The 27,589-nt window shown below is 43.0% G+C and overlaps 2 protein-coding genes across 6 annotated transcripts; one reads left to right on the forward strand and one right to left on the reverse strand.

The window, feature by feature from the left end:
* Positions 1 to 4,044: 4,044 nt before the first annotated feature.
* cbarpb (CACN subunit beta associated regulatory protein b) lies at positions 4,045 to 20,746 on the reverse strand. Of its 4 annotated transcripts, none has more exons than XM_047343279.1 (10): positions 20,609 to 20,746; positions 18,340 to 18,412; positions 16,348 to 16,496; positions 14,483 to 14,544; positions 12,552 to 12,714; positions 11,988 to 12,159; positions 11,508 to 11,660; positions 10,815 to 11,061; positions 10,067 to 10,256; positions 4,045 to 9,053 (listed from the first exon to the last, which is right to left on the reverse strand). In XM_047343279.1, the coding sequence occupies exons 2-10, from the start codon at positions 18,385 to 18,387 to the stop codon at positions 7,544 to 7,546; spliced, it is 2,694 nt and encodes an 897-aa protein (XP_047199235.1). In that variant the 5' UTR covers positions 18,388 to 18,412; positions 20,609 to 20,746; the 3' UTR covers positions 4,045 to 7,543. The 4 variants fall into 4 exon arrangements, with proteins under 4 accessions (XP_047199235.1, XP_047199238.1, XP_047199237.1 ...); XM_047343282.1 differs by having other exon boundaries at positions 20,613 to 20,689; XM_047343281.1 differs by lacking the exon at positions 20,609 to 20,746 and adding an exon at positions 19,094 to 19,433.
* A 1,079-nt stretch (positions 20,747 to 21,825) lies between these two features.
* On the forward strand, positions 21,826 to 27,312 carry atp5f1d (ATP synthase F1 subunit delta). Of its 2 annotated transcripts, XM_047343186.1 has the most exons (5): positions 21,826 to 22,072; positions 23,111 to 23,264; positions 24,232 to 24,320; positions 26,913 to 27,042; positions 27,182 to 27,312. In XM_047343186.1, exons 1-4 carry the CDS (start codon positions 21,956 to 21,958, stop codon positions 27,033 to 27,035), a joined length of 483 nt encoding a protein of 160 aa, XP_047199142.1. In that variant the 5' UTR covers positions 21,826 to 21,955; the 3' UTR covers positions 27,036 to 27,042; positions 27,182 to 27,312. The 2 variants fall into 2 exon arrangements, with proteins under 2 accessions (XP_047199142.1, XP_047199141.1); XM_047343185.1 differs by having other exon boundaries at positions 26,913 to 27,312.
* The last annotated feature ends 277 nt before the right edge of the window (positions 27,313 to 27,589 follow it).

Below are 27,589 nucleotides of genomic sequence, written 5' to 3' on the forward strand. Positions count from 1 at the left end.
ACTATTTCACACTTATTATCTTTTACCCTCAAATTTATTATAAGTGAGAAGCAGAATAGGCATCAAGTCGTGAGCAGCAAGGAACCCAGTGAGTCATCGGCATCTCTCGCACGTTCGAACGGCACCGTGGGCTGTTCTTTTAGAAGGCAATCTGCTTAGAGAGAGAGAGAGAGAGGCGGGGGAGGAGGGGAATGCGTGGGTGGAAGCGGGAACAGAGGAACAGGTGGTGATGGTAGTGAAAGGGAGGGAAGGGGTTTTCCTCTCAGAAACATCCCTGAATGCTGAGCGCTGCCCCGACAGTCGTCTTATGTTATGGCGGCAAAGCAGGAGGAGGAGGCGGAGGAGAGGTGCAGGGGGACTGCAGAGGCAAATATGTGTTCATTCATGTGTCTGAGGTATTAGACCTTTAAATGTGCAACGTGTGGGTGTGTGTGCATGTGTCAAAGCAAGGCACAAAAACAGGGAACACCATTGCAACCACCGTTTGTGGTTGTATGAGTAACAGTGAAGTTCTGAATTGAGCCGCCTGAGTAAATTGGTGTTTACGGAGAGGAGCGGAAAAAAAAATTGCCAAGCTGCAGCAAACTGTGATTGCTGAATAATTTCATATATAATTTTGTGGTGGTCTGTCTGCAACACTACCCCCAGTGGCAGAAAAACAACATCAGGTTTTTGTCTCAAAATGAAATTCAGAAATGTTACAAAGCAGGAATACGGGATTAGAAGTTGTACTCACTATAGCAGTTTGTTTTGGCCCAGATAAGGCCAACACCAAATACTATCATCTGGGCGACATATCGCGTGGAATGATGGCACTAGGGCGGTCCGCTCCTGTTTGCCAGGGTCTGGGCCACAAGTCAGCCATAGAAATACTGCATGTCAAACAAAGGTGCCAAAGGTGGCACAAATCAGTTTTGTGCTATTTGGGCCACAATCACCATCTACCACATGGTCCAGATCCAGATTACACCTCGCCTTGAGCACCGAATGTTTGCCAAAGTAAGACAAAAATAATTGTTTGTGTTTTTAGAAGAAGGACCTCTACTTTCTCTTGTACAATGACTATTAAATGCGTTATATTCCTAAGTTCTATTCTATTCTTTCTATTACAAGAGAGAACCTTTGACAGAGTGAAAAAAATGGCAGCATTCACAAATCTACAACTCAACAACACATAAGTTACCGACCAATGCTCTTCTAATGTCATTGTCCCATTATCTCAGCTACAATAACACTGCTGTTATCACAGACATATCTGAACTTGCCACAATACCTACTCTCGAGCTATTTGCTTTTTTTCAGCCGTGCTTTCGACCCACGACTGTCTTGGGCTTCTGGGAAATCATTTTTATTAGTAGAAAAATCCAATAAACCACAAGCAGCCATACATCCCACAGGGATCAATGTGAATACGTAGAGTAAAAAGAAAAAAATGTAAACTACATTTTGACACGAAGAAGGACAAACACAGATTCAAGACTTTTTGGGCCCAAAAGATTATATAAGATCTAAACAGTATTGAACCTAAATGTTGCAAATTCCAAGACATATCTGGATTCAATAACATAATCATAAAAATAAGTGACAAAGTGCTTCATGTCTATTGTCTGCAAAATGCAAATGTTGCCTTCATCGTAATGTAATGACTGATATGATGTGCAGAGGTTTTTTTATTCACTTCTAGTATATGGCTGAGACCTGAGCACAGATGATGTACGTACACAGCCTCAAAGGATGTTTCTCTGGGTTTGTCACAGACAATGACGTAGGTTCACATACTGAAGGAAACCCCCTCTGCAATCCCCCCAACTCGCTGACTGCTGAGGTGTCTGCCTCAGTGATTGGCTGACAGATGATAACTAGTGATGGCGGTGGGGCTCAGGATGATGTAAAAGGGTGAAACGCAGCAGAGAGAGGCTGTGTCAAACCGTGGCGGTTTGCTTCTCTTTCAGAAAAAAACCTCAGTGTCAGTTTTCCCAAACCCCCCCACACACCGTACAGTGAGTAAATGCAGCTCTCTGTTCACTCTGCAGTTCATCAGCAGCATCAAGTGCCAAGTGACAGGCTGACAGTTATTATTGAGCTCACTTGCTGTTGTGAAAATTGTGTTTTCCATGTTTTATTGGCGTGAAATGATACAGCTTGAGGCAGGGAAACAAGCAGTGCAACTCTCGAATCTGTTGATGGTCTCAGTTTGTCTCATCACTTTTATTTTATTTTTACCTGATGTTAAGGAATAGTTGGTCATAATTTATTGACTATTCTAATTTCTTTATTAATATATATCTAGCACCTTATTTTTGGACAGAAGAATATGAGAATAATGCACTTCCATGTTCAGCAGCTCTGTCACATTTTCACTTGCATGTGTTACTTTTTCTTCTGCAGCAGCGCAGCAGCAGCAGCAGCAGCAGCAGCAGTCCCTGCTCTCCTCCCTGCTGTCTCTTCCATTTCATCCACAGGCTCACTGCAGTTTGCAGTCTTTGATGTATCGTTTTGATTGGTGGGTTAGCTTTATCGCACACTTAGATTAGGCGATCTATTGCTTCCACTGTTTCCATACAGTAAGGCTTTGCATAATCTGGATCAACCTTTCTCCACCATATCCCGTCCATATGGTTGTGTTTTAGACTTATTCACAGCTGTGCCTTCAGGCAGGTCTTCTTGCATTAGCCATTCCACCCTTTATTAGGTGTTACATCTTGTGAAAGAATTTATGTCAAAGTTAATTTCTTTTTGGGAAATGCTCAATATATGTGTGGGGTAATTTACAAAGAACATAGTTTGTTTCCCAGAGAGCACTTAGCCAGTGTTGTTCTGTGGATGGCAACACTATGTTTACATAGATAGCAAGATTCCTAATCCCTTGTTCTGAATAAAACAGTATTATTATTTAGATTTAGTTTACATGTGTTGCTGATTATTCCATTCATATTCCTGTACATGTTACACAGCATAGACTGATTATCATGTCAAATTGTTGTTAACTGCAATGTCGATGTTGCAAAAGGCTACGAAAACTCCAATAGGACATTATATTGTGATTAAGACATATACAAGTCTACATTGCGTGATTAAGGTCAGAATACTCCACATCTTAATGCAATTATTGCTTATTCTGAGTATGAAAATGCTTTTTACAGGGCAGTGTCTTATTCAGACTATTGTCTTAATCTGGTTAATATCAGAATATTGCTAAAACTGTTGTTTTATTGACCCTAGAATGGGCCCTTTATATTGGGGGTCCTCTCTATGGAGGACGCCATGTTTCTTGTAGTAGCCCAGACTGGACAAACTAAACACCCTTTGAGTATTTATGAAAACTGAAGGCTACCACAGGTTCTCTTTCATGATTGGGATGGGAGGATGAAGTGTGGGTTATTCAGCTGCAACATGCAACTCCACCACTTTATGTCACTAAATTCTTCAGACTGCAACTTTAAGACTTTTGCATATGTACGTCCTGTTGTCAGCACCTTAGTGGGGTAGGTCTACCTATACATGATATTGATTGATTTGTAGAGGGGCGTGTGTCTGATGTCAGCATGTTGTCTCTATGGTGTATCAACTTCCTACAATTTGTCCTAAAATGATCCAAAAATATGTTTTTTCAATGCAAATTATCCATCATTTGGACCAAGACCCCCTCTTTTGTTCAGACCAAATTTTGGTCTATTGAACTGGACTGTTGATCCGAGGCACCGTTCCCACCCGTTATTTTGGTTGAGACTAAACTGAAAAGTCTAAAGGTCCAGACCAAACAAAGTAGTTGTGAAAGCACCCTTGGTTTATCCTAAACTATGCTTCATCACCAAACAGTCATCAATTGATGTCTTCTGTAGTAAAGGACACAAGCATTTAGCAGGATTTGACTTTTCTCTCCAATTAATTTGGAGGATGTGATAAGGAGAGGCAAGAAATCAATATGAGCCTGAGCAATAAAGAAAAATGAAATTGGATTCACGAGAGAGAAACCTACCTGCGCCCTTTTCCCACGCCTTGAACAACCATTCCCTCGGAATAAGGCAAGTTAGAATCATTATGTTTGTTTAAGTTCATTCATTTATTCACAGATTGAAAAACAACCCTAAAAGAACACCTTTTTATGACTTGGTCCCTCAAGGCTCAATAGATTTGGATCAACAAAAGCGAAGTGGTTAAGAAAGCCCGCCTTTTTTTTTTCTTTGAGAAATGAAGCATTTTACTAACAAGCAAGGAATACAGAAATATTTCTACCTTTAAAGAGATAAATCTCACAAAATCTTTTCTAGCATGACTCTTCAAAGTGGACTCCATAAAATACAAAACCTCTAGTCATACCAATGTTTCCAACTCTGCTTTAAAACAAATGGCCGTCAACTATGGACATAATGTTTTGTATAGTGAGTCCGAAAAAACATTTTTAACAAAGATTTTTACTAAAATGTCGACTCTCATGCAGACCTACACACAGCTATGCATCAAAGCATTCGACAGGCTACTGGTTAGTACACAAACACCATTTACCACAGTGTCTCCAGTTACACAGTATCTGCCTACGTCTAATGAAGGACATCGATTTAGTCTATAGGTCCTGTGACGTTGTGCTTTTATACACATCAAAGTCGAATCTTTGTACACGTGTACCGATGGATAATCGACCTTCATGGCCATTTTCTTTGACTTGTCGGGGTTGCTGTACGGTCGTCACATCCCACTGACTCAGCTCTGACTCATTTTGACTTATGATCTATAGGAAACACAGCTGTCTTCCTCTTTTCCCAGAACTGTCACATTTCGCTGAGTGATCATTATCAACAAGGAAGCATGAGGTCTGTCGTAACAGAGAGGGGGATTACTGATATTTTATTTCTTTCCTGCTGACTAGTGCCAATATAAAAAGGATGCAAATGCACAAAATTGTTCATTGTGTGTTTGAGCTGGCTACGTTAAGAGAGGACAGAGCAAAAAACCCTATCCTCTTTCTGCCTTATTTGTGTTCACCTCTTTTCATCTCAGTCATTGTTCCCCTAATGAGGAAAGCAGCTTCTGCCCTAGAGTCCACTTAGCCACAAGAGGAGACTCCTGCAACACAGCAGAGAAAGATGCAATCTGTGCAGGCTGGAGGGGCATCATCACGGCACCGTAACAAAGAGAGGAGGATAATGTTTTCTCTTCCATTTGTATTAACTCCTTTCAGTTTGCTGCATGGTAACAGCCTCAAAGATCAAGGGAGGTTGGAAAGGGGGCTTCCCTTCTCTTGTTATGATTAATATTCAACACCATCTTCTGCAGTGGCTCCCTGCTCTGAACAAGGGAGAGAGGGAAAAGCCCAACAGCCCCTCTGAGAATAGGATTTCATGACCAAAACTGGGTTACAGTCAACCTACTGCTGCTGCTGCTGCGGATGTTCTCCCCCCCCACTGAACATCAATCTGCTGATGTGGTTTTATTTGAATGCAGTAGTACCGGTTTGTTTTTAATCGCACAAGGAAGCAAGATAAGAGGGAAAAAAATAATTATTTAACTACAAATAATGTCTTTGTTCAGTTTGATTTTATAAGCTGGCAGGAAGTAAAGTCCTTGCCCCCCCCCAAGGGAGGCATCTACTGCTCTCTCAACTTTCTCAGGAATGGAAGAGGAAGAGAAGAGAAGGAAAAGACAAGAATGTCAGATGTGGACAAACAAGGCCTGTTCTGGGAGCCACATGCACAAGAAAGCATGCCTTTCTTATAAATTCAATAAACACCAAAGGTTTGTGAGGGCAGCCATCCTGTCTAATAGATTTGATTTAACTGCCCACCCCAAGGCTGGAGACTGAGCTTATTCTAGTGTCTAGTGACGCCTGGAGCTACTCTTAAGAGTAAGAGTACTATACTCATAGATTATTGTCATATCTGTTACTGATAATTAGTCATCATACAAGAGCACTAGTGCCTGTTCTTCCTGTTTTCAAAGAAATTTGTCAAACATGCCCCACTGTCAGTTTTCATTATTGTTCAAGCAATGCAGACGTACAAAAATATAGTACAACTCATGAACTCATAAAACAAATAAAAAACAAACAAGACCTTTGTCACTGCTGAGAAGCAGTTTCAGTTAAAAACAACAAACATCATGACCGGTCTCACACTCAGTGAGGAGAATCAAAAGATAGCTTCCATTTCAAAATAAGTAATACTGGGAGAAAACTCTCTGGCCTTTATTCTTGTCCAGCAATCTAAACCAGTGGTTCCTAACTTTTTGGGCTTGTGGCCCCTTTGTGACCCCCAATGACTTGCCTAATAACTGCCCACCAGCGATGGCCAAAGGCCTGGCCCTACCCTACCTTTGATTGATAATCAAAACCCTAACCCTGATTCTCTTTCAGTAACCCTAAACAATCTTCGTGCCTAAACCGACCCGACCTACTTGTCAATCAGAGGCAGGGTAGGGGCAGGGCTTTTTCCACCTGGTGTGTGAAAATAAATATGGTGTCTTAGAGCACAGTCACACATAGGCGAATGCAGAAAAATGGTGCGGTCAAACTTTATAGAAGTTAAATCTCACATAAAGCCACGCTGCGGATTTGCTTCGCTACAGGATGCAAATGTTGTATGAGCCTTGTAGCTCTCACAGATTGGAAGTGAACAGGAGGCAAAGGTTCGCCTCTGCTACATTCCCTGTATGATTGACTGTGCCCTTAGACATTGCCACTTGAAATAACTGACCTATCACAGCATTGTGTGTAGCTAACTAACTAAGTCCAGGAAAAATGTTGACAGAAGAATTCAATCACTACTGATTTAGCAGTAGATCTCAACAGAAGTTGAAGTTGATTGAAAATAATGGCCAAGAAACATATACGAAATAGAAAAATATATATAATTTTCTGTCTTATTTTTTTTAATCATCTGGTCAGCCTTTAGATACCTCCTTGGAGATTCTGACCCATGGCTTTGGAACCACTGACCTAAATAACCAGTCTGAACAGCTCTATAGAAGTCACCTGCACTATATCTGGGAATTCAGCCTCATATAGCTTTGATAAATTATAAGATAACTAATCTTTTATCATCTGATTATGATAACTTGACTCATCTTCCACTTATGTGTGATTTGTGTCCAGATCTGTAGCTTTCTTTACATCTAATAGCACCTAGTTTCACAGTGGATCAACAAGTACAGAGGCCAAACCAGCCCTCAGCTTCACTTATTGTTACTGGAGAGCAGAGGCAGGAATAACAGCAGTAGAGACGTGAAAAAAGAGACTGAATAGACAACAAACAAAAAAATGTACAGTTATTACTTAAACCATTATTTCTGATATGTTAGTTCTATATATGTAACACTGTTCTTCAATGAACTGGATGCATTTCTAGTAGATCAACTGTATCTAACATTATCTGAGGATAAGTGATTGATTATAGATTTGATTTGAAGTAAACTTTCCATTGTTTTGTTTTGGGTCTGGGTGACACCATTCAAACTGTACAGAGACATTTAAACTGAGGAAAGACAAACAGAAACAATGTGTGTATCAGCAGGAGGAGGACGACTAACGAGGAGGACGACTCTAGCTGAGCTACACAGGGCTGTGATCTGGAGAGGCGTGTGTGGCTGTCACCATCACACACTCATTGGCTGTGTCCCTTGTGCTGCGAAGGCCCCTGTACAGCCTCTCATCCAGGTTACCAGTCAGTTTGTCTGTGAGCTCTGCTGTGATGGTTTGCGGGCCGTAGCATGAGGAGTCAGGCAGCTGAGGGGGTGAGCGCTCGTCCGGAGGCTCAGGTGGGAGTCCTGACTGTTTGCTGTCCTCTTGAGGGTCAAGGGGCTCACTCAGTCCTTCATCTTTCTCTAAGACAGAGGAATGAGGAGGTGGCGGAGAAGATGAGGCGTGTTCCTCAGTGTCTCTGACAGTGGCGCCTTTGCTCCCATCCTCAGTAGTCGTAGGCTCTACCTTCAGAGTGTCGGGAGTGCTGCCCGTCCCATCGCTGGTCTCCTCGTCAGGAGCACTGACGATGCGGGGCAGGGTGCTGTGGTAGCTCGTGTCCAGCGGGTAGTTTACACTTTCTCCCCTCCGTAGGGGAGTCCGCTGTCGCTCAAAGGATGACTGGAAGTGTCTGACACCAGGGTCGCTCCACTGCTTGTGCCGCTGCCACTGCTTTCGGAGGTGGATTCGGGACCTGTGTTTCTTCAGTGGTGATTCCAGCTGATCAAACTGAGGGTCGTGGCGGAGAAACTCATGGAAGAGTGCGTCCGTCTTCTCGTCGATGCTGTAGTCTCGTCGGTGCAGGGCTGGTGGTTGTGGTGAAAGTTGCGCGGCCTCTCGCGGTGTGAGCATCTGACCATATGGAAACCAGCTCAGTGAACCGGGACCTGTTTCTATGGAAACTCCACCACTGGCTCCCAACAATGACTCATCTTCTGGCTCCTCCTCGAGATGAGACTCGAAGCTGTCACCTATAGTTCCACTTTTCCCTGCACTGGTGAAATGGTGCCTTTTCTCATGGGCTGTCCTGTCCTTCGGGCTGCTGCTGATGCTGCTGCTCCCGAACAGCCGCAGGTCTTCTGGACCTCGGGATGGAGCATCTATCGATGCATAGCCGCTATCCATCTGCAGCAGTTTACGAGTCCCTGTTTCTCCATCACTGGCCCCTCGCTCTGATTCTGTGCTTTTCCTTTTTTTACCCTCCTTTGTACCCAACCTCTCATCCACGTACATCAAAAAGCCCTTGTCATCCTCCCCACCTTCTGCCTCATCCCCTAAATCTTGGGATGTGTAGCTGGGGAGCCCTCCTCTCTCTGTCTCTGTTCGTCCACCCAGCGAACACACACTTTCCACATCGCTGCAGACAGAGCTCCTGTCATTGTTGCTGCTCTGATCAGAGGCGGCATACTGTTCCAGTGTTGCGCGAAGGGTCCAAATGTCTCTGTAAAGTGACTGGGGGTCCTGGGGAACTTGGGGCTCCAAGGGGTCTGCACCTTCCCTTTTTGCCAGGTGCAGAGCTTCGTCTTGTGGATCAGGGGATAGGCCAATCACCCCTGGTCCTCCTTGTCTGCAGCGGGGCTCCACCATCACCTCTACCTCTACCCTGTAGTGTACACACAGGGATGAGAGAGAATGAGGGGAGGGGGTGCAGACATGCAAACAAGTGTCAGTGTCAGTGCATATTACCGTTACACTTTCATCTGAGAGATGGCTGTGTTCACAGTGCACAGAATGATTTTCATGACTGGCAATGGGTGCTGTTGCATGTCCTTAAACTGAACAAAGCTGAATAATGACACCAAGTGTGTTTGAAATTCACTTTAACTTGGGAAAACAAATTTAAAGAATGCACACTGCTTGCAACATCACTGGAGAGATATCAGTGGCAAGAAACCTCCTGAAATTTCTTAGCTCACCGCAGCGTACCAGAAATTCCTTTTATTTTTAACACTAAACATCTGCAAACATGCACAGGAAATACTAATTCAATTTCATCTAACATCTAGAGAAACAAAATAGTTATATAAGTGCTTGTACTTGGGAGGTTATTTATGTTGCATAACCTAATATTCAGCAAAATCTGGATATGTAATTGCAAAATTAATATAACCAAATTGCAGTGACATTGCTCTCTTGCAGATATCATGCTATTATCCAGACCATGTCAGCGATGGATGCCAGATATGCCAGATTTATTCCCTGGGATCCAATTTTCAACTCCACCCTCCACAGAAAAAAGTATACTCTGGAAATCCCCAACATCTGGCTCGAATCATGAAATTGGGTTTTAAAGAACTCTTTCTTAAAGGAATCTTATTACATATAAATCAAACTGTGGTCAAATAGTATTTACAGTTAGTCAGCATGGACTGGTTAAATGTAATTTAATGTCATTAAACTTTGAGAGTTACGTTTTCTAGTGACCAGATCACTCAGATGTTTTTGCAATGCAGTTTGACAGAGGTTATAAAAGCACATGTTCATGTTAAGGCAGAGTGGTTGACAATCAAATTCCCCTTGTTTACCTTTACATTACATTTTCTAGCTGCTGAAAAAGAAATGAGTGCAAGGCAGCAAAGCAGTGGACAGGATGAATGGCAAGGGAATTAAAGATACCTGCCGAGGGAGGGGGGTGGTGTAGAGGGAGGCGAGAGGAGGCGTGTGGTGGGCTGGGTGCGGCCGTAGGGGACGTCCTGGGTGCGGGCGATGTACTGGATGAGGTCTATGTGGTGCGCGTCGTTGTCGTCCTGGTCCATGCTCTCACTGGCGGCACGCTGGCGCTGGAACTGTCTCCTCTTTGGCGAGCCTGGCTCATAACAAACATGTGGAGAGAGAAAAGTGTGAGTTCTGCAGGTTGGGTAACAGCAGGCAGGAGTGAAGTGACACTTAATTCGGGGAAAAGCTTTCCATCAACTGGTGAGGTCTCTGCGGGGGGATTTAGTGATCTTTTTCTTCTTCCGTTGGAATAATAGAAAACTTGAGCCTGGGGATGAGCAGGGAGAAGTGTGTGTGTATATAGGATGTAGGGGGATCGGCAGGGAGGATTCACTTAGGGGCTCAGGCTGACTTGGAAAGACCAATCTTTGCGTCACTGAGCCATCTGTCTTGTGCCTGTGTGTATCTGTGTGTATATAAGAGTCTTTGCAGCCAGGAGGCATCTCACAGGTGGTTGCTGAAGCCCCCTGCTCATTGTCTATTTACCAGGAGAGAAAACTGCCAAAAATACGAACAATGCAAATATTTAGGAAATAAAGTATGATTATGACAAAGAACCACAAATAATTACAAAAGTTTTCCCTGCACTGGCACCAGATTGGTTCTAAATATAATACAACAGAAATAAACACCATCACGGATCCATTACCTCTAGTGTCCAGACTCGAGGCCCTCTGGCTGCTGTCCAGCTTCCATTTCTTGATCTTGAAGTAGGGACTGGCCCCCTCCAAACTAGCATGACGCCGCAGTTTGGTGAAGAATTGCAGCACGGGCCCCTGGCTTCCAGTACTACCACCACCGCCACCAGCAGGATGGGCATCACTTCCCATGGTGGCCCCTTCTCCAACGCTGACACTGCTGCCTCTGCCCCGCGGTCCAGGTCCCATCATCTCGATCTGAGCAGAGACAGAAACACGGTGAGAAAGAAAACAGGCCAAGATTAGCGGCGTGTGTATAATCTACACCGACAGTGATGTTCCACACAGGCTTCCTTGTTTAGCCATCACTTGCGTTCGTCCTCCCTCAGGCTCCATGACCCTCTAATGTCCGCGTGGATGACTCACTTGTTGGCTGGTTGGTTTACTGACTTAAGAAATCTTATCACAGATGATTAACTCCAGGAACTTCGCGTTGACCTAGATACTAGATGTGCAGTGGTATGTAGGTCAATATGGAGCTCTTAAAGGTGATTTGTATGTACACTCACTACTAGGAATTTGCACTCATGTTTTCTTAATTTTCAGCAAGAAAGCCACTGCTAAATTTCTTAACCATTGTGAAAATGTAGTTATTTTTCTTGTATAAAATATTGTGTATTTGACAGTAACTGGTGGTAACTTACAGAGCTGGAGCGATTGTCTTTAGTGCTGAGTGCAACAGTGTTCTCGCTGAAGCTGGTGTCCACCACAGAGTTGAGAGCATCTCCAGGGAGGGCACAGCTGGGATTGACACTCAGGCTGGTCAGCGCTGTTTGTGGAAGGGGGCACAGCATTGGCTGTAGGAAAGAACACCCTTTTACCCCTTTTGAATCATGTGTTTGAGCATGCACATTTTCTGAAAAACCCTAGTCTGCTTTAATACAACTATTATGCTGCACTTCTAAAGTATTTTCGGTAATAGCCCATTATAAGTGATTGGACAGCCTCACCTAAAGGGGAAATCAATGTTCAATGTTGAATTGAGCAGTCGGAGTCCCCAGATTGCTCTTTGGGTACATTCGCCTGATACATTTTCTCGCTTTGGCCAGAGTGATTGATAATCTAATTGCTCCCCAATCAAGAATAGTTCAATATCAGGTCTAAAAGCAAGTCCAGACTGTCACCTGGAAGATGGAAAGTGCTGACTTAGCGACAGGGCGCATCTTCATGGTGATGGTGTTTTCGGCCGAGTCGCACTCGTGGATGGTGACTATCTTGAGGGCCGGGGGCGGGATGTGGAGGTGTGTGAGACGGGCGTTCTTCAGGTGGTGAAAGTCGCCCTCGGTCAGAGTGTACCTGGGGTGCGAAACAAAAAGCCCAATACAAATCTGCACAAGATGACACATTACACAGGAGACAAACTGCCAAGGGGAAATATCCTACTCCAAACTCATCACGGCTACCCAGGAACCTGCTTTCAGCAATATGTAATGATTTTTCTAGAAGAATTTTCAGGATCAGGGCCTTAACAGAAAATTAGGGCACTGGAATAATGAGAAATTGCGAGAGCTCGTTGTGTCCACATCATACATTATGCATTCTGGATTAATTCTTAACACTGAACAAACATATAAGTGAGATAGACACTGTCAAATACGTCAATCCTTTAATCACAGAAAGCAGTGTATGGTCATAAATGAGAGTTCATTTTTAAATGTGGGCTTCTGCTCATGAGTCGGCTTTCTGACCTGCGTCCCTTCTCCTGGGTCTTCTTGCTGTGATCGAAAAGTGCCGCCTCATTGAAGGAGACACGGCGGCCTGTGGTGCCTGTGGAGAGGAAGCGCTCTGTCTCTTGATCGGGAGAGCTGACCATTGACAGGCAGTCTGACTCATCCACCCTGATGGTGATTTCTATCCAGACAAACAAGAGGGGGAAAAACAGAAGACATGGACATTTAAGTAGATAGAGTAGATGAAGGAAGAGCAAGGGGTGATGGCAAAGAAAGATTAAAGTGCACTTTGAGTTTATTCCTGGTTCACTGGTAAGAGGTTATTTTAGGTAGGTCAATGCATTCCGAAATTTTAGCTTAGCTTACTCTGTGGCTCTTGAAATATCAAAATCTACATTAATAGGAAATGTCTCAACAACATTCGTGGTCCCCATGAATGAATCCTACAGACTTTTCCTTCCATAATCACCAGTAGGTCAAAATGTTTCACTTATCAAGGGTTAGAGTGAAACATGACAACATCTACGAAATGGTTCAGCGCATAGTTTCCAGAAGATGAATCCTTATGAATCATGATCCCCAGTCTTTTTTCTACTGCCATGAGGTTTTCATTTGTGGTTTTTCTGAAAAAATCTGGGTAAATATTTGGATGGATTACTTTTTGGTAACATGCATTTGTGTTCCTCTCATAATGAAATGTAATAACTGTTTTTAAAATGTTCCCATTACTAAACTAATGACATTCCCATCAACCTCAGCTATGATTTATTTGAGGTCTGAGGCCAAAGTCTGGCTTATGTCATTGAGAGCAATGTGTGCTGATGGGTCACTGTGTGAGAAAATGTTGACGCAAGTAAACATAGTAATGTTTTGCTGAGGGACAATCCTGAGCCACCTGAAGGTAAAGAATACAGTCAGCCATCAAAAGAGCAAGTCCTGAACCACTGCCCCAAAATCGAAAGATACTCAGTAGAGTATCAAAAATAGTGTAAACATATCGATTAGCATATATTTGAAAATAATCACTGACTCCCATTTAAGGATGAATGCTCGGGCAGGTCCCATCTTTGACCTAGGTGGATGCTACAATTATTTTCAGACGTAAATAAATGCCAAATGGTTGATTCTGTCATAAGATGACATAGATGGTGTGTTGTGCTATTTTTAACCCATGAAATTAGCATGCTAGCATACGACTGCTACAATATCTAGCCCCTAGCATAGCACTCTCAATCTTGTTAAATGGTGACATTCCAAGTAATGGCTGATGTTCCATGTGATATACTGTAGGGACTAGTACCTAGCTCAAGCAGAGGTTTTTCATTAGGCGGGGGTGTCCTATGGACTTGCAGCTCAGGGCAGTGCCCATGCATGAACCACAATGTTCCTAAGTATTCTTAAAGGACGTTTAATTGCATATCACCCTTCATCTCTTTCTACTCATTTCCTTTCATATTTGAACTGTCAAATGTGCATTAAAGACATTAAATATGCCCAAATTTCAGTATATTTAAAAAAAATCCCACATTTGCTGTACTGTATAGAGTCTGGGGTCAAACATCCGATGTTCAGACACCTTTTTGAAGGATGATTATGCTAATATGAAAAACTGCTGACTGTAAAACTAAAAACAAAAAGCCTTACAAAGGGAGTTGGATGCCAAACTGATGCTGCCTTTTAATAGATCATTTTCACTCAGTCCACTCACTGGTCCCAAAATGTCCAAATGTGTTCCAGGAATGGCACGGCTACTTAAAGAGATTGGGTCGAGATCACAATATTTTAATGGACATTACACATTTGTGCTGATGCTATAAAAATATGCCCGCTTCCATCAATTCAATCCCTCCATCTCCCAGCCTTGCTGTCTCCATTACTCCTCCCTCGTCTCTTTATCTGTTTCCTCTATCCCTACATCTCTTTTTCTCCTGAGTGCGTTTTTCTCTTACCATGGGTGGGCAGAGACTCCTCCATGTAGGTGGTGTTGGTTTTTTCAGGGTCATCGCTGGCCCTGGGGCAGGAAGAAACATTCAGATCAATGCGGTGACATGATTACACCCGAAGTCTGTCTTTTATCTATCGGATCCCGCTGATGTGGGCAGCAACACGGGCGGCCGCGGTGATCGGCAGCACTACTGTTTGATCTTTGTGTTTGGCTGGAGTTCACATACACATACAGGTCATCAGTAGTAGAATCAAGCCGTAAAAAGACATGATGGTAGAACTGAATGTTCACTGAGGCTGTATAATCAGCAATGGCCCAAATCATTGCCAGTAATTTGATAACCTCAGGGCCGAGGGACCTCTCGAAGTGATAAAGCTGGTGCTATATTGGATCGCATGTCTCCACTCATTTTTAAGGGCACAGAGAAAATTCATAGTAAAGGTCATATCGTTTAGGGGATGGATTATTCTAAAAAGTGCCTCTTATATCCCATGTCCAGCTTTTACTTGATGAGGCAGAAAAATTAAAATGAAAAGCTCTTTCCAGTCATTTTTCTCCCTCTGATTTCTTTGGGCAGAGATATGAGAGCTTTATGTGTGTGCCAGTGTGTGTGTGTTTGTGTGTGTGTGAGCGTGTGTGTGTGTGTGAAACGGTGTGAAATGACCTGAAGGATTTCTGCGTCCACCCTGATCTTCGCTTCCTCTGTCTTTCATTTCCTCTGTGGCTCCCGCTTTCCCATACCTTATATGTGAGTTTGAGCGTGAGCATGTGTGTGTGTGTGTGTGTGTGTGTGTGTGCCTCTCTGCCGTGCACTGGGTTGAGACGTGAGAATAATCAGTGCTGATGGCTGCTATGAAATCTCATTACACTCATCATTTGTACCAGTCTGCTGATTCTCCTCCGGTTCTCCCTCGCCTTTTTCTCAGCCTCTCTGCCTCCCTGTTTATCTGTATCTGTCCAGTGTGCTCTTGTACGTTTACGTGTATGTGCAGATGCACCGCTGCCGTGGAGAGGGACAAAGCAACTCAAGGGTGCCATGTTACTGCTGAATGAACACATGGTGAATCACAAATAAATGAGCATGAATATTGAATGTGCTTCCACCAAGGTGTTTTAATAAGAGCCCCACAGGGGGTGCTGACATTCAAACAGCACATCATTTTAATGAGTGAATGCACTGTGCTGCTGCTCTGACATGCTTAGCCTACATCAGGCCGGTTACATAACTGTTGCGATACAGCTCTCAGTCTTTCATTTGTTTAATGGATCACTGTATTGTGTGGCAGTGGAATCATAACAAAGACGGGTTTGGGAGTCACTTGGGTGGAGTACACAGGAAGTAGTTATCTTCATTGGAAAGTGCAGTGAGAGTTATCTGTTGTGTAACTTTCCACATTCAATATCAGTACTGGTCTGTTTAAATAGCAGTTGCAGATTAGTCAAATTTACTGTGTGTGTGCGAATGCGTGTGTGTGTGTGTGTGTGTGTGTGTGTGTGTGTGTGTGTGTGTGTGTGTGTGTGTGTGTGTGTGTGTGTGTGTGTGTGTGTGTGTGTGTGTGTGTGTGTGTGCAACCCCTGTGCACCTGGTGCTGCAGACTAAACTACCTCATGAAACCCAATATAACTTCACCACATTCAATAACCTCAATAGAGGTGAATGAACATTTTGGCCTATTTTCAAAACAACAGACATCCAAAAGTTATTATTTATGACAGGGCTCAACTGTACAGCCCTTACATCGATCCTAACTGTTGGTTCCTTTCAGTGCTGTGGACTTTATGTACTACTGGAGTCTTTACAAGTCGCTCTGCACCAGAATGTCAGGTTAAACTGCTTAATGTACAACCAAACGTTTTTTTGCGTCGCACCTGTCACAGCATTGCCCTCCATGACAGCATCGGCGGCAGGTGATGAGGAGGACCGAGATGAAGATCAACGTTCCTACCAGGAAGAATGAGAGGATCACCAGGATGAGCACGTAGCCATCCTGCTGCTCCTTGGCCTTGAATGGGATCTCCTGAGACAAAAAGATGGCAAAATAAAATCGACCTCAATCGGAAAGAGGTAGACGTCTTCCTGTGCTGAGTTTGGACAGTCTGTACGCTGGCTTAAGAGTGAGGGAGCAGCAGGAAAATCTTCCCACATAAACATTAAAGCTATGGAACCACTCACTTGTGGCACCCTCTCTTATTCCTTATATCCAGATCAGATGTGAATTAGGGAAATTTTTATTTTACTTCAGTAAAAAAAATAAAAAAGTTCATAAAAAAACTGTATTAACATACAGTGACAGACCATAAGAAAGCCATTAATTCAATTTGACCTGATGGTGGCAACTGCAGCCGGTTCAGTGTAAGTGATTCATATACATTTGCAACATGAAATGCACGACACCTAGTAATACAGTGGTCTAGGTTTGCAGCTGTTTTACGTCCAAAATAACAATAAAACATGCAGCTTCAAATATTGATCTGGCTCTACTGGTTGTTCGGCCGGCCTAAAGTGAATCTATAAATGCAACAGTGCAATTAATCAATAAGTGCCAGAGCTGTTAACCTGTCTGCAGTGCACCTTAAGCTATGGCAGAGCTCTCTCAGGGAGGACTGGAGCTGAGTAAATTAACCACCCAACGAGCACCGGTGGAGGCTGTACAGTAGCTTATCCTGCTACAGTGTGCACTTATATAGTCAAATAAAATCAGAAGACAGCTTAAAATCTCCCCCCCTTCATTAGAAAAAGACCAAAATGAAAAGTCCATATGGGCTTCCAATAAAAGAAGGTGAAAAGTTAAAACCATGCACACCTATGTAATTTGCTTTATGACCGATTTACTACCACAAAAGATACATACAAGGAGGTTATGTTTTCATTGCCTTTAGTTTGACTGTCAGCAGGATAACTCCAAAACAACTGCACCGATTTACATTAGATTTAGTCAAGGGGTGCAGCATGACCCAAGCAACAACCCATATCATTTCGGAGTAAATAGATCGATTCAGGATTTGGATCAATTTCATCAGATAGTTTGTTAGCCTTGATGGAGAAATGTGCCCTTCTGATAGTCTATGTATTCTTATAGATTTATGACTACATTGTTATCATTTTGAATGTAAAATTACAATTCAATTACAAAACAATTCTAACAACAAAATAGTGTGTAAAAAATAGTAATAGTAATAGTAAAGTAGTTTTCTGGTAGGGTCTCTATAGTACTTTTTCCCACTGCTACAGTCAACCGTACTTGAAATTTATTATTTGAACATGAAAAGACATCTTAAAATCTGTCTTCATTTAAAATAAAAACATTTCAAAAGTCCATGTTGACCTTCTAAAAAAAGCTGAAGCTTATCATTATGTAATTTGCTGCATGATTGTGATCAACTACCACACCAGATATATGGTTTTGTTCATAGTATTACCTCCACCAAATTGATTTCTTTGTGACAGTATAGGCAACAGAACACTGGCCTTGACAACTGTGTGAATAAAATGATGAACGGCAACATGGGTTGGGAGAATAGAGACGGTTATGTAAAGATAACAGACTCTGGAGATCAGAGTGATGATCTGGCAGGTGGAGTGTAACGCTGACCTCTCTGAGGGAGAACGCACAAGCAAGTGTTAATGAGCGCCGGACTCTGGCGTCACGCTGTAATTTCTCTGCGAGGGGAAATTAAAGCTGAGATTAGATCAGAGATTTGATTATTCCAGGTCCAGGTCAGGATGTTCTCTATTAGCCAGTCAATTGGTCAGAAAACAGAATATGGCAAAGTATGGTTCTGGTGCTGAGCGAGACACACACACACACACACACAGGAAGTTGGAGAATAACCCCCGTGGTGACAGGCAGGCAGACTTACTGTGGAGTTTTCTGGTAGGATGTTCCAGACGGTAGACTCATTGCTCATGGTCCAGGCCAACTAGAGAGTCCCCCTGAGAGATAACACATGCACACACACACACACAAACACACAGAGGAAATGACTGTTACTGGAGCTGTTCATCAAATCACAGAGTCCGCCACCAAAGATGCTGCAGTTTATCCAGACATTCTCTGCAAATAAAGGTGAAACAAAACTTTGCCGAATGCGTACAATGATGATTTTAGAAAGATGTCTGCTAACAGCAAATTCACATTTATATTACCCTGTGTAATGTGATAGAGAACGCACATTGCAGCAGAGGAATCTTGTGCATGTGGAGCGCTGTGTGTGTACAGAGTTTGTGCGCATGTGCTGAATCCCACAAAGGATGCAAATGTCAGTATCGTACCTGTAAATTATCACCCATGATTCCTTATCAGCCCAAAGACTCTCTATCCTACTCCCACACACACACACACACACACACACACAAACAGAAAATAGAGAGAAACACCAGCTCTCACTAACTGTGTCTCCAGTGGCTTTCAATACCATAGCTGTAGGATGCTTTCATTCCTACAGATCATAGGCAATAATTCTGCTGCTGCTGCACCAAACGCCTACTCACTCACACACACACACACACAACTCACTCACTCTCACTCTCACACACTCTCCCACACACACAACTTACATCCACATCCACACACACACACACACATGCACACACACCCTGGTTGGATCTACTCACCCAGCAGGAGAGAAGCAACATGCCAGCAGCACTCAGCACTCTGCTTGCTCGCCTGCCAGTCACTGCAGCACCTCTCAACTTCTGCACCACAACCTGTGAGCTATCGCTGAGCTCTCCGCGGCCGACTCTGCCAAAATCCCCCCCCTGCATTCACGGTCCGAGCATGCAAACTGTCAGGCTGTGACCAGAACGCTTCCCCCTCTGTACCACATCCTGCTCTCCTACCAGCCGAGTGTGCAGCTCTTACCCTGATGGAGGTTCAGCGCGCAGTAGCAGCAGTTCTGGATGTGAGTGTGTATCAGGCTGTGGCTCCGGAGTCTCCTCCTCAGCTCCCTTGCTGCATCCTCAGCACCTCAGCCCACCCAGCCCCCTCAAGTGTCCCCCCCTGTCAGGGCTGGCCCGCTGGCCTCGGAGCAACAGGATGGCAGTGCTGCATGGCTGATAACAAGCACACACACATAACAGTAGCAATGATTTGTTTAATTATTCAGTTGTTTGAGTGGATACGTTTTTATATTACATTAGTGCTTTCTGCATTCAACACATCAGAGAACAGGCTCTCCATTTGCAGTGATGATGATAGAAAGCTGCAATATTCCTCAACACAGCCTCATCACGTATTCTTTATTAAATTATTACATCAACAGGCTAATAATGAGGTAAACCTGCCTCATTGTATAAGTCATATTATATCGTATATCTGCTTGTAATGACAAGTTGCCTCATATCACAGATATCTCTATAAAGCATAAGGAAATAATAGGGGATAATGTATGAAATCAAGCCATAAAAGTATATTTATCCTGACACGACCCCTGTAGATTGCTGTATTGATGACCTGGCTGAGCAGATGGTGAGACATGGGAGTCCCAGTAATACCATATCCCGTCCTGCTCAATGAAAAAAAATCGTTATATACCAGCTGCCTCACTCATGATCATGGTGTATCACTGTCGATTCCCGATTTTTTTTACACCCAGTCCCATGCATTGATTTCCCCAGCACCTCCATACAATAGAACACAGGTCTAAGGTTTTATTACACACCTCGTAGTTAGTTGTTTTTATGGAGAAATGGCTGCACAAGAGAAAGAAAGCATCTCGGTCCTTATTGCTCGGTGCCGCAAGATTGTTTTTCTCTTCTCTGGAAGAAAATAAAGAGCATCGGCTCTGCCACTCGCAGTTGTTTCCTTATAGGGGATTGATTGGCTGATACGATCTTTGTGAGATCGCATCGTTTTATGCGACGGAATAAAGTAAAACACTATACGGGCGAGCTGCAGGTTTCATCCAGGAAAATAGAGGATAATAAATGCACCATCGTGATATTTCACTAGAGCTCCTGATCTCCATCAGTCCGCTCACACACACACACACACACTCACACAAACACACACTCACACACACACACACACTCACACACAGAGGAAGCAGGGTAGAACTCACGGTTTGAACTGGTTGCACAAACACACACGATCACGGAGCATCACGGAGCGAAGGAAGGAGCCAGACTTACCTACTTCAACCAGTCTGGTCCATGCGCAGCGGCGGCGGGGCCCGGAGCCAACAGCGTGAAACTCGTCTCCGAGCACTTTAATGTGGATTTCAAAGGCTAAGAGTATTTATGAATGAAACCCCACCGCTTAGGACACGCCCACCACCCCGAGTCACAGAGGCGCACCACGTGACGCGCAGAGCGAGGCAGGGCTGAGTGACTGAGGGGTTTCTCTGCTAACACGATCCAGATGTGGAGCCACAGCTGGACGCAGAGATGGTGCCGGTGCCAAGTGAAGCAGAGACAGGAGGAGGCTTCTTCTTCATGACCCTTTCTTTTATTGGTTTGTGTAACATTGGCTGTGTAAAATGTTAACGTTGAAGCAGTGAAGGTCTGATAAACGTGTCTGAAGAACTTGGTCCCAGACCAGACTGATGGGTCCTTGGCCATTGTGGCAACATATAACACACGCTATGGGCGCCATCTAGTGGCAGTGTGTGCACATTGGCTTCTAACTTCGAAGTAAGCTCCTCCTGTACTATTTGAGATAGAAAACTGTTCTCGGACTCAGTGGAAACAGTCTCAGCTACTAAATATTATAATTATTTCTTGGGTTCAATGTGTTGCTCACAAGTTCACAAATGCTCGCCTTAATTCACGGTATAGAATTTTTTGTTTTATTATTGCTGAAGCGACACAATAATAGTTATAGTATAAAGTTATAATTATTATAATAATAATAAGAATAAACTTTATTTAAATAGGAACCATGTTACAAAGTGTAATAAAAAATAAGTATATAGCCTAGATAGATACATAAGTAAATAAATACATTTATTACATTTATTAATTACAGTCTTTTAATGATGCATTCCAGAAAGCAGGTGGATTAATTGGAGAATAATATGGGGTGGAAAATAAACAACTTTTTTTTAAATTCCACTTCAAGTACAACATCAACAATAAAGCCATGTTATAATCAAAATGATAATAAAACAATATCAAGACTGAGCGGAGTCTTGAAAATAGACATACAACAAAGTAATAAAAAAACTGAAATGATTAAATGTAAGAAGTCCATCTGGAATTATAGTGCACAGATTATTTACGCAATTTTATGTTTTCATAGTCCGGTTACTTTGATGAACCCAAGTGAACATTGGGTTTAGCTCTGTGCTGGCTTCTGATTGGCTGTCTGTCTCTGGTGCTCAAACGACTACACTACCCTGCATCCTTTGCGACAGCGTAAAGGCTTATGGGTAGGGTACCAACGTCCTTGTCCTGCCCTGCGCACACTGACCGTCTTCACGCCGGAGCTCCGGGATCTCTGTCATTCACTCGTACTTGAACAAGAAGCGACTTTCCGACATGATGGCAGCGAGGTTTCTCCGCCGGGCTCTCCCGGTGCTCAGGCAGGCCCGGTCCTACGCAGAGGCGGCCTCCGGTGCCCCGCAGATGTCCTTCACTTTCGCCTCCCCGACACAGGTAGCTTAGCTCACGTTAACGACGAGGCTCCTCGGGCCCAGGCAGCTAGCCGGCTAACTCGCTTTTATTGTCCTCTTAAGTTCACCGTCACATTTGACATGAAACAACCATCACCTCCGTGCTCGTGTAGCAGTTTTTGCACGTATGCTAACAGTAGTTGGTGCACACATCTAGTTTTGATGCAGGCGGAGTTTGCATTGTGAGAACAGGGGCTTAGCTTAGCTGGCTAACGATAGCGAGGCTAGCTGTCATTCAATGTCTTTGCCCAGCGGTGTGTCAGTGTGCACCCACCGAAGATGTGACCTTAAAGCGCTGCTCTGTTTTGAACTTCACACACTTTAAAGTACACGCCTGCACACACCCGTGTTTGGAAGTGTGTGTCCTTGTGGATCAGTCCCAGAGTAACCGTGTTAAAAGCTGAGCTCTCTAACCTTGAGCTCCATGTCAGTGAGAAGGTCCCGTCTCACTGTGTTAGCACATCCAGTCCTGTGTGGGACTCTTATTGAAAACTAGAACATCACTCAGTAGTGTGCATTCCTCTGCCATTGCCCAATATTCGCCTTATGACATCATATTTATATTCTCCAGATTTTTATTTGGGTCTGCACCAACTTGCACACGTTTGTGAATATAATTAAATATGCCTGATTTCTTTCATCAAGATCCACGAATTGTTTTTGCAAGAAATATAAAAACAGTTCGAAAAACGCTTTATCTGGCAATGTTGAAGAAAGTGAAAACAGTAAATGGACCCGCCCCCTGATCCAGATCAAAATGAATGGGTTCTTTGCCGACCCGCCCCCCCATCTGTTCAATATTTTTGTGTAATCCTGCAAACCATTGGACAAACGGTTAAATAAGTAAAAGCTGATGAAAACATGACCTTGTCAGAAGATGCTATGCTCTAATCCTGTCTCTCCTGTTTGAAGTCTGGCAGCTGCGACTTTGAGCAGTCACTACTTTGAAGTTCAATTGTTTCATGAGTGTTTATAAATCATTAACTGCATCTCTCCATCCTGTCTCCACTTCTGTCTCCAGGTATTTTTCACCAAGGCCAGTGTGAAACAGGTTGATGTGCCCACACTCACCGGGCAATTCGGTATCCTCCCTGCCCACGTCCCCACCCTGCAGGTGCTCAGGCCCGGCGTTGTCACAGTCTACAATGACGACGGCTCCGCTGTCAAATACTTTGGTAAGACTGTGCTTCACAAAGTGAATAACTGCGTCTCAGCATGGCTGTGATATTGTTTTCCTCCTGAGCAAAATTTTCCAGTATGTATTCCCATGCGACATTAGAGTGTGAAGACTGTGCAAATAGCTTGTGATATACAGTGCATTCAGACACTTTCACTCATTCACAGCCTCATGGTAAAATTGTAGATGGTCGATATAACATTAGAGCTCATTCTATCCATGTATTGACAGACAGCACGGACAACCAATGATAATGAGAATAGCGCCACGCCGAACCAATCATTTATATCACAATATATATCGATATCGACTGATATGAAAAAAAATATTGTGATAAGGTCTTTTTCCATATTGCCGTGTGACGAAGGGCACAACCAGGACTTGTATCTTTGAATTTTCAAAGTCTCTATAAATTCAAGGTCTTGTTTTTTGGCTCATCTTTTCAATCTTTCTGCCCTCTCCACTCCATCTTTCCTCTCTTCCTCTCTTTCATCTCCCCATCTGTTCATCCCTGAGATCTATCTTCTTTCCCTTATCATTCCCATACCCATGTTTCCACACTGTCTATGTCTCTAACATGTAAAAATTACATTGTCACGTCTCTTACGTTGAGCTATAGCAATGGTGAGCAACGAGAATCAATCGAGCAAGTGGGAAACATTGTTAACTTATTATGTTGTAGTGTTGTAATAAAAGTTCGCAGTACAGTTGGTATATTTGATCAATCTATCAATGGAGACTAATCTCATTTATTTTATAAACTGTATTATAAGAAAAAAAAATTAAATATACATATCAGATCACATGCATTAACATGATAGAATTGAGACCCTGTGCTTAAATTATTGAATTGCGTGACTGCTCCCATACGTCTGACCACCGAATTCCTTCTCCACACATAGCATTGATTTTAAAACTGAAAATGACTTGTTGTTTGGATGTTTAACTCCTTTGTGTTTCCACAGTGAGCAGCGGATCAGTAACAGTCAATGCTGATTCTTCAGTGCAGCTGTTAGCTGAGGAGGCGTTTACCTTGGACCAGTTCGACGTTGCAGTAAGTATAATGGCTTTATTACTGAGCTGCATCTGCAGAAGTATGAGCATGTATACCATGTGAAAATACAAATCTTGCTTAACCTATTTGTTAACCAGTTGCAATTCTGCAAGTCAGTGAGCAGAACATTTAGAGACATTGGGTTTTCAGGATTATTCCATCAGTGTAATGAAAGCCTTAATTTTTCAACATTTGACTAATCAGACATTTCTGATGTCTGAGAAAATTGTAGTTTAATATTCTTGAAATTCCATTCACAATCTTCGGTAGCGTTTTTAAAGACAGGCGAGTGTAAGATTAGAAGTTTCATCATGTATCGAAAAGAACTGTAATACAAACGGCACCATGTAAATCACAACAAAACACTTCTGCTACTGTTAAATAATTGTTTAATTTGAAATTAGAAAAGTTGGGGGTGGAAACAACAACATGATCGTCTGTACATTATGTTGCAGATCAAAATGCATCATGACCTTCCTGACACAGTCCAAAGATACATTGATCCAAAGTTTCACAAAGGCGGGACAGTTTTGTGTAATGTCCCACAGGTTATCCTGTAATTGCATCAATTAAGTCTGTATTTGCTTTAATGATTTAGCCAGCGAATGGTGGCATTGATCTTTTTATTATCAAGTGTGTAATGGCTCTGAATGATATTATAGTACTTATTTTTAGTGAGGTATATAAATGCTAGAGGTCAGTCTTTGTGGCATCTAGTTATCCTGTGTGAATGCGCTGTTGAAGTTGAGAATGGAGATTCAAAATATTACAATAAGTTTGAATGCTCTGTATGTGTTCATCATTGTTGACAGAATACGTCATTTGCAAAATCCGTTCTACCTGTTAAATTGCAACAGCCATTTAATTTCCTTTGGTCCTTTCAATTTAAATTATAGCTCTTTGTTCAATCAGAAGCTGGTTGTCATCTCTGTCCCGACATTTTTCATCTCACTACCACGCAGTGCTTTTCTTTATACCTGTGGTGTCCTTGAGCGTTAGAAATCCTGACAGTTCTGTAGTTCCACAGTTTAGACCTCACTGTGGAGGCGGGCGAGAGAAGATTCATTTCTCCTTTATGGTTATGATGGGGTTTGTGTTTCAAGGCTGATGTCGTCATCAGCTCCAAAGGTCAGCATCAGTATCTTCGCCTCAGAGTACATGTAAAGCACATTTTTGTCTCACGCGTAATAGAAATGGAAATTGGAGAGATTCTTAGGCATTGAGTATCTGGTCGTCACAGACGCTTAGCTCAGGTTCTTGTAGCTCTTTGTTTTCTGAAATCCCAAACCTGCTTATTGGAGGAGTCTTTGTTTTACTTTGAACTCTTTAATGTCTTGCACGGACGACTCTGTCTTCTACAAATTATAACTGCAAAATGTCAGTCCAGTGCGTGTGAGTCAATTCCTCATGGATCTTTTATGTTTTAATGAGATTTGTGTGACAGGTGTCCATATCCAATTTGTTGAGGCGTGCATAATCCCTGATTGTTCTCCCTGGTTTGTCTCCCAGCAGGGACACGGTCTTTGACAGCACAGACTATTCTTTGAGCCCACACTAGATTTTCTTCCTCTCTCATTTTGATCTGCTGCGCTGATGAACACCTTCCAGCTGATAATTAGCCACCTGATCAGAGTTGCAGTCTGGTCCTTGTTTAAATGTCAGTCTTGTTAATGCTAGGCTGCATTATTATGCACTCACTGTGGAGGTGTCTCCCTTTGACCTTGGCCAGTGTCAGTGTCACTGTCAAGTTGACTTCATAGCGGTAAATTCGTTTTTTGTTTTTTTTCCGCCCCTCTCGTCATCTTCCACTCTGCAGTAACAATGCACATGGGCCCACGCTGTTAATAAGGAGAGAAAGGTCAGTCACTGTTGAGTTATAGCAGATGTGTCAAATCCCTACTGGGAGACCTTTAACTTCCAGCTATGTTTGGCATTTCTCGTTTCTAATCGCTACTGTGACAAATTGAGCTTTCACAGCAAAGAGGCAGAGGGGATTTTCTCTGCCCGTCTTTCTCTGCACTTTTCAGTCAATCTTGTGCAGCCTTACTGTTGACTTTTACATTTTGGTTGGCATCAGAGCGTTTGACGATCCATCGTAGTTGATAATCATGTTACTACTTGGACTGTGGGTTCGAGTGATAAAAATGCGGCTCGGACTGTAATTTTCTATCTGAGCCAGAGAGAAAACTTACCGATATCTCCCCAAACCCTGATGTTTTCCCTGATTACAGGCAAGTGTAGAGTAAAAAATCAAGTAGATAGCCCATCCAACATGACCCAAATGACCCAAACCCATTTCAGAATTTTTGTCTGAAACTGGCTCTGGCTTGGTTATTCACAGTCTACAAATGATTAATGGGGTGATCGGCCGGTTTAGAGACGTCATCAAATCTTATGTCGCTAATGGCTCCCACTTCAAACCTTGAGTAGAAATGAGGTTCAGAGGGGAAAATTTAACATTATCAAAATATGACCCAAAACGACGACAACATCTCTACTCCTTTAAAACAAAATCTCAATTCAGGGCTTCATCAGCCTCTGCCCTGTACTGTCTCTCCTTTTCATACTTTTCTGTTTTCTGTCCATTTTTAGGCTGCCAAGGCCAACCTGGAGAAGGCCCAGTCTGAATTGGCTGGAACATCTGACGAGGCAGGGAGGGCAGCGGTTCAGATCAGCATAGAGGCCAACGAGGCCATCGTCAAGGCTCTGGAGTAGAACTGTGGTACGACACCTCAGCTTCTGCACCATGAATAAATTATCAGTCTTTTTCTTTTGCCCAGTCCAGCACTAAATAATTACATTTACAGGAAACCAGTGGTTACGTACATATATTGAGTCTCGTTTTATTTCCGTCCCACTAGGTACTTTTTCTTTTTCTTTGGTGGAAAGCAATGGTCCATCTCTGTTTCCAGCTCAGTCACGTCAGTGTCCAGGAGATTCCATGCTTGCTTTGTACAGTGGATGAAAATAAAAATAAATTTATTTGGAATTACCAGGTGGTGAAGTTTGTGGTATTTTCTTTAACTTTCAGGTCAGCTTTCTGTGTTGTGTGTGTTTCTGCCACTTGGGGGCAGCAGATATCCGCTATATTTGCACCAGAGCACTCGTTCTCAGATTCTTATTTGACTTCAAACCACAGTTTTTGGGAAGGAACCATAATATTATTTGTCATATAACCTCTGCTGGACATAGTTTCCTCTGACAGCCCCTCAAAAGAAAGATCCTGTTTCTGAATTACAGAGCTGTGTGTCAGCTCCTGTATCTGGTCA

The sequence above is a fragment of the Hippoglossus stenolepis genome, chromosome 14, assembly GCF_022539355.2.
Source record: "Hippoglossus stenolepis isolate QCI-W04-F060 chromosome 14, HSTE1.2, whole genome shotgun sequence".
NCBI classification, from domain to species: Eukaryota; Metazoa; Chordata; class Actinopteri; order Pleuronectiformes; family Pleuronectidae; genus Hippoglossus; species Hippoglossus stenolepis.

Bases quoted from the DNA above. Each gene is read 5' to 3' on its own strand.
- cbarpb (XM_047343279.1), bottom strand. From the start codon at position 18,387: ATGAGCAATGAGTCTACCGTCTGGAACATCCTACCAGAAAACTCCACA. The intron at 14,545-16,347 runs GTGCGACGCAAA...TTCCTGCCCCAG, and splicing joins GGAGGGCAATGCTGTGACAG to GGCCAGCGATGACCCTGAAA. The intron at 11,062-11,507 runs GTAAGTTACCAC...GTCTCTGCTCAG, and splicing joins AAGACAATCGCTCCAGCTCT to ATCGAGATGATGGGACCTGG.
- atp5f1d (XM_047343185.1), top strand. From the start codon at position 21,956: ATGATGGCAGCGAGGTTTCTCCGCCGGGCTCTCCCGGTGCTCAGGCAG. The intron at 22,073-23,110 runs GTAGCTTAGCTC...TTCTGTCTCCAG, and splicing joins CTTTCGCCTCCCCGACACAG to GTATTTTTCACCAAGGCCAG. The intron at 23,265-24,231 runs GTAAGACTGTGC...GTGTTTCCACAG, and splicing joins CTCCGCTGTCAAATACTTTG to TGAGCAGCGGATCAGTAACA.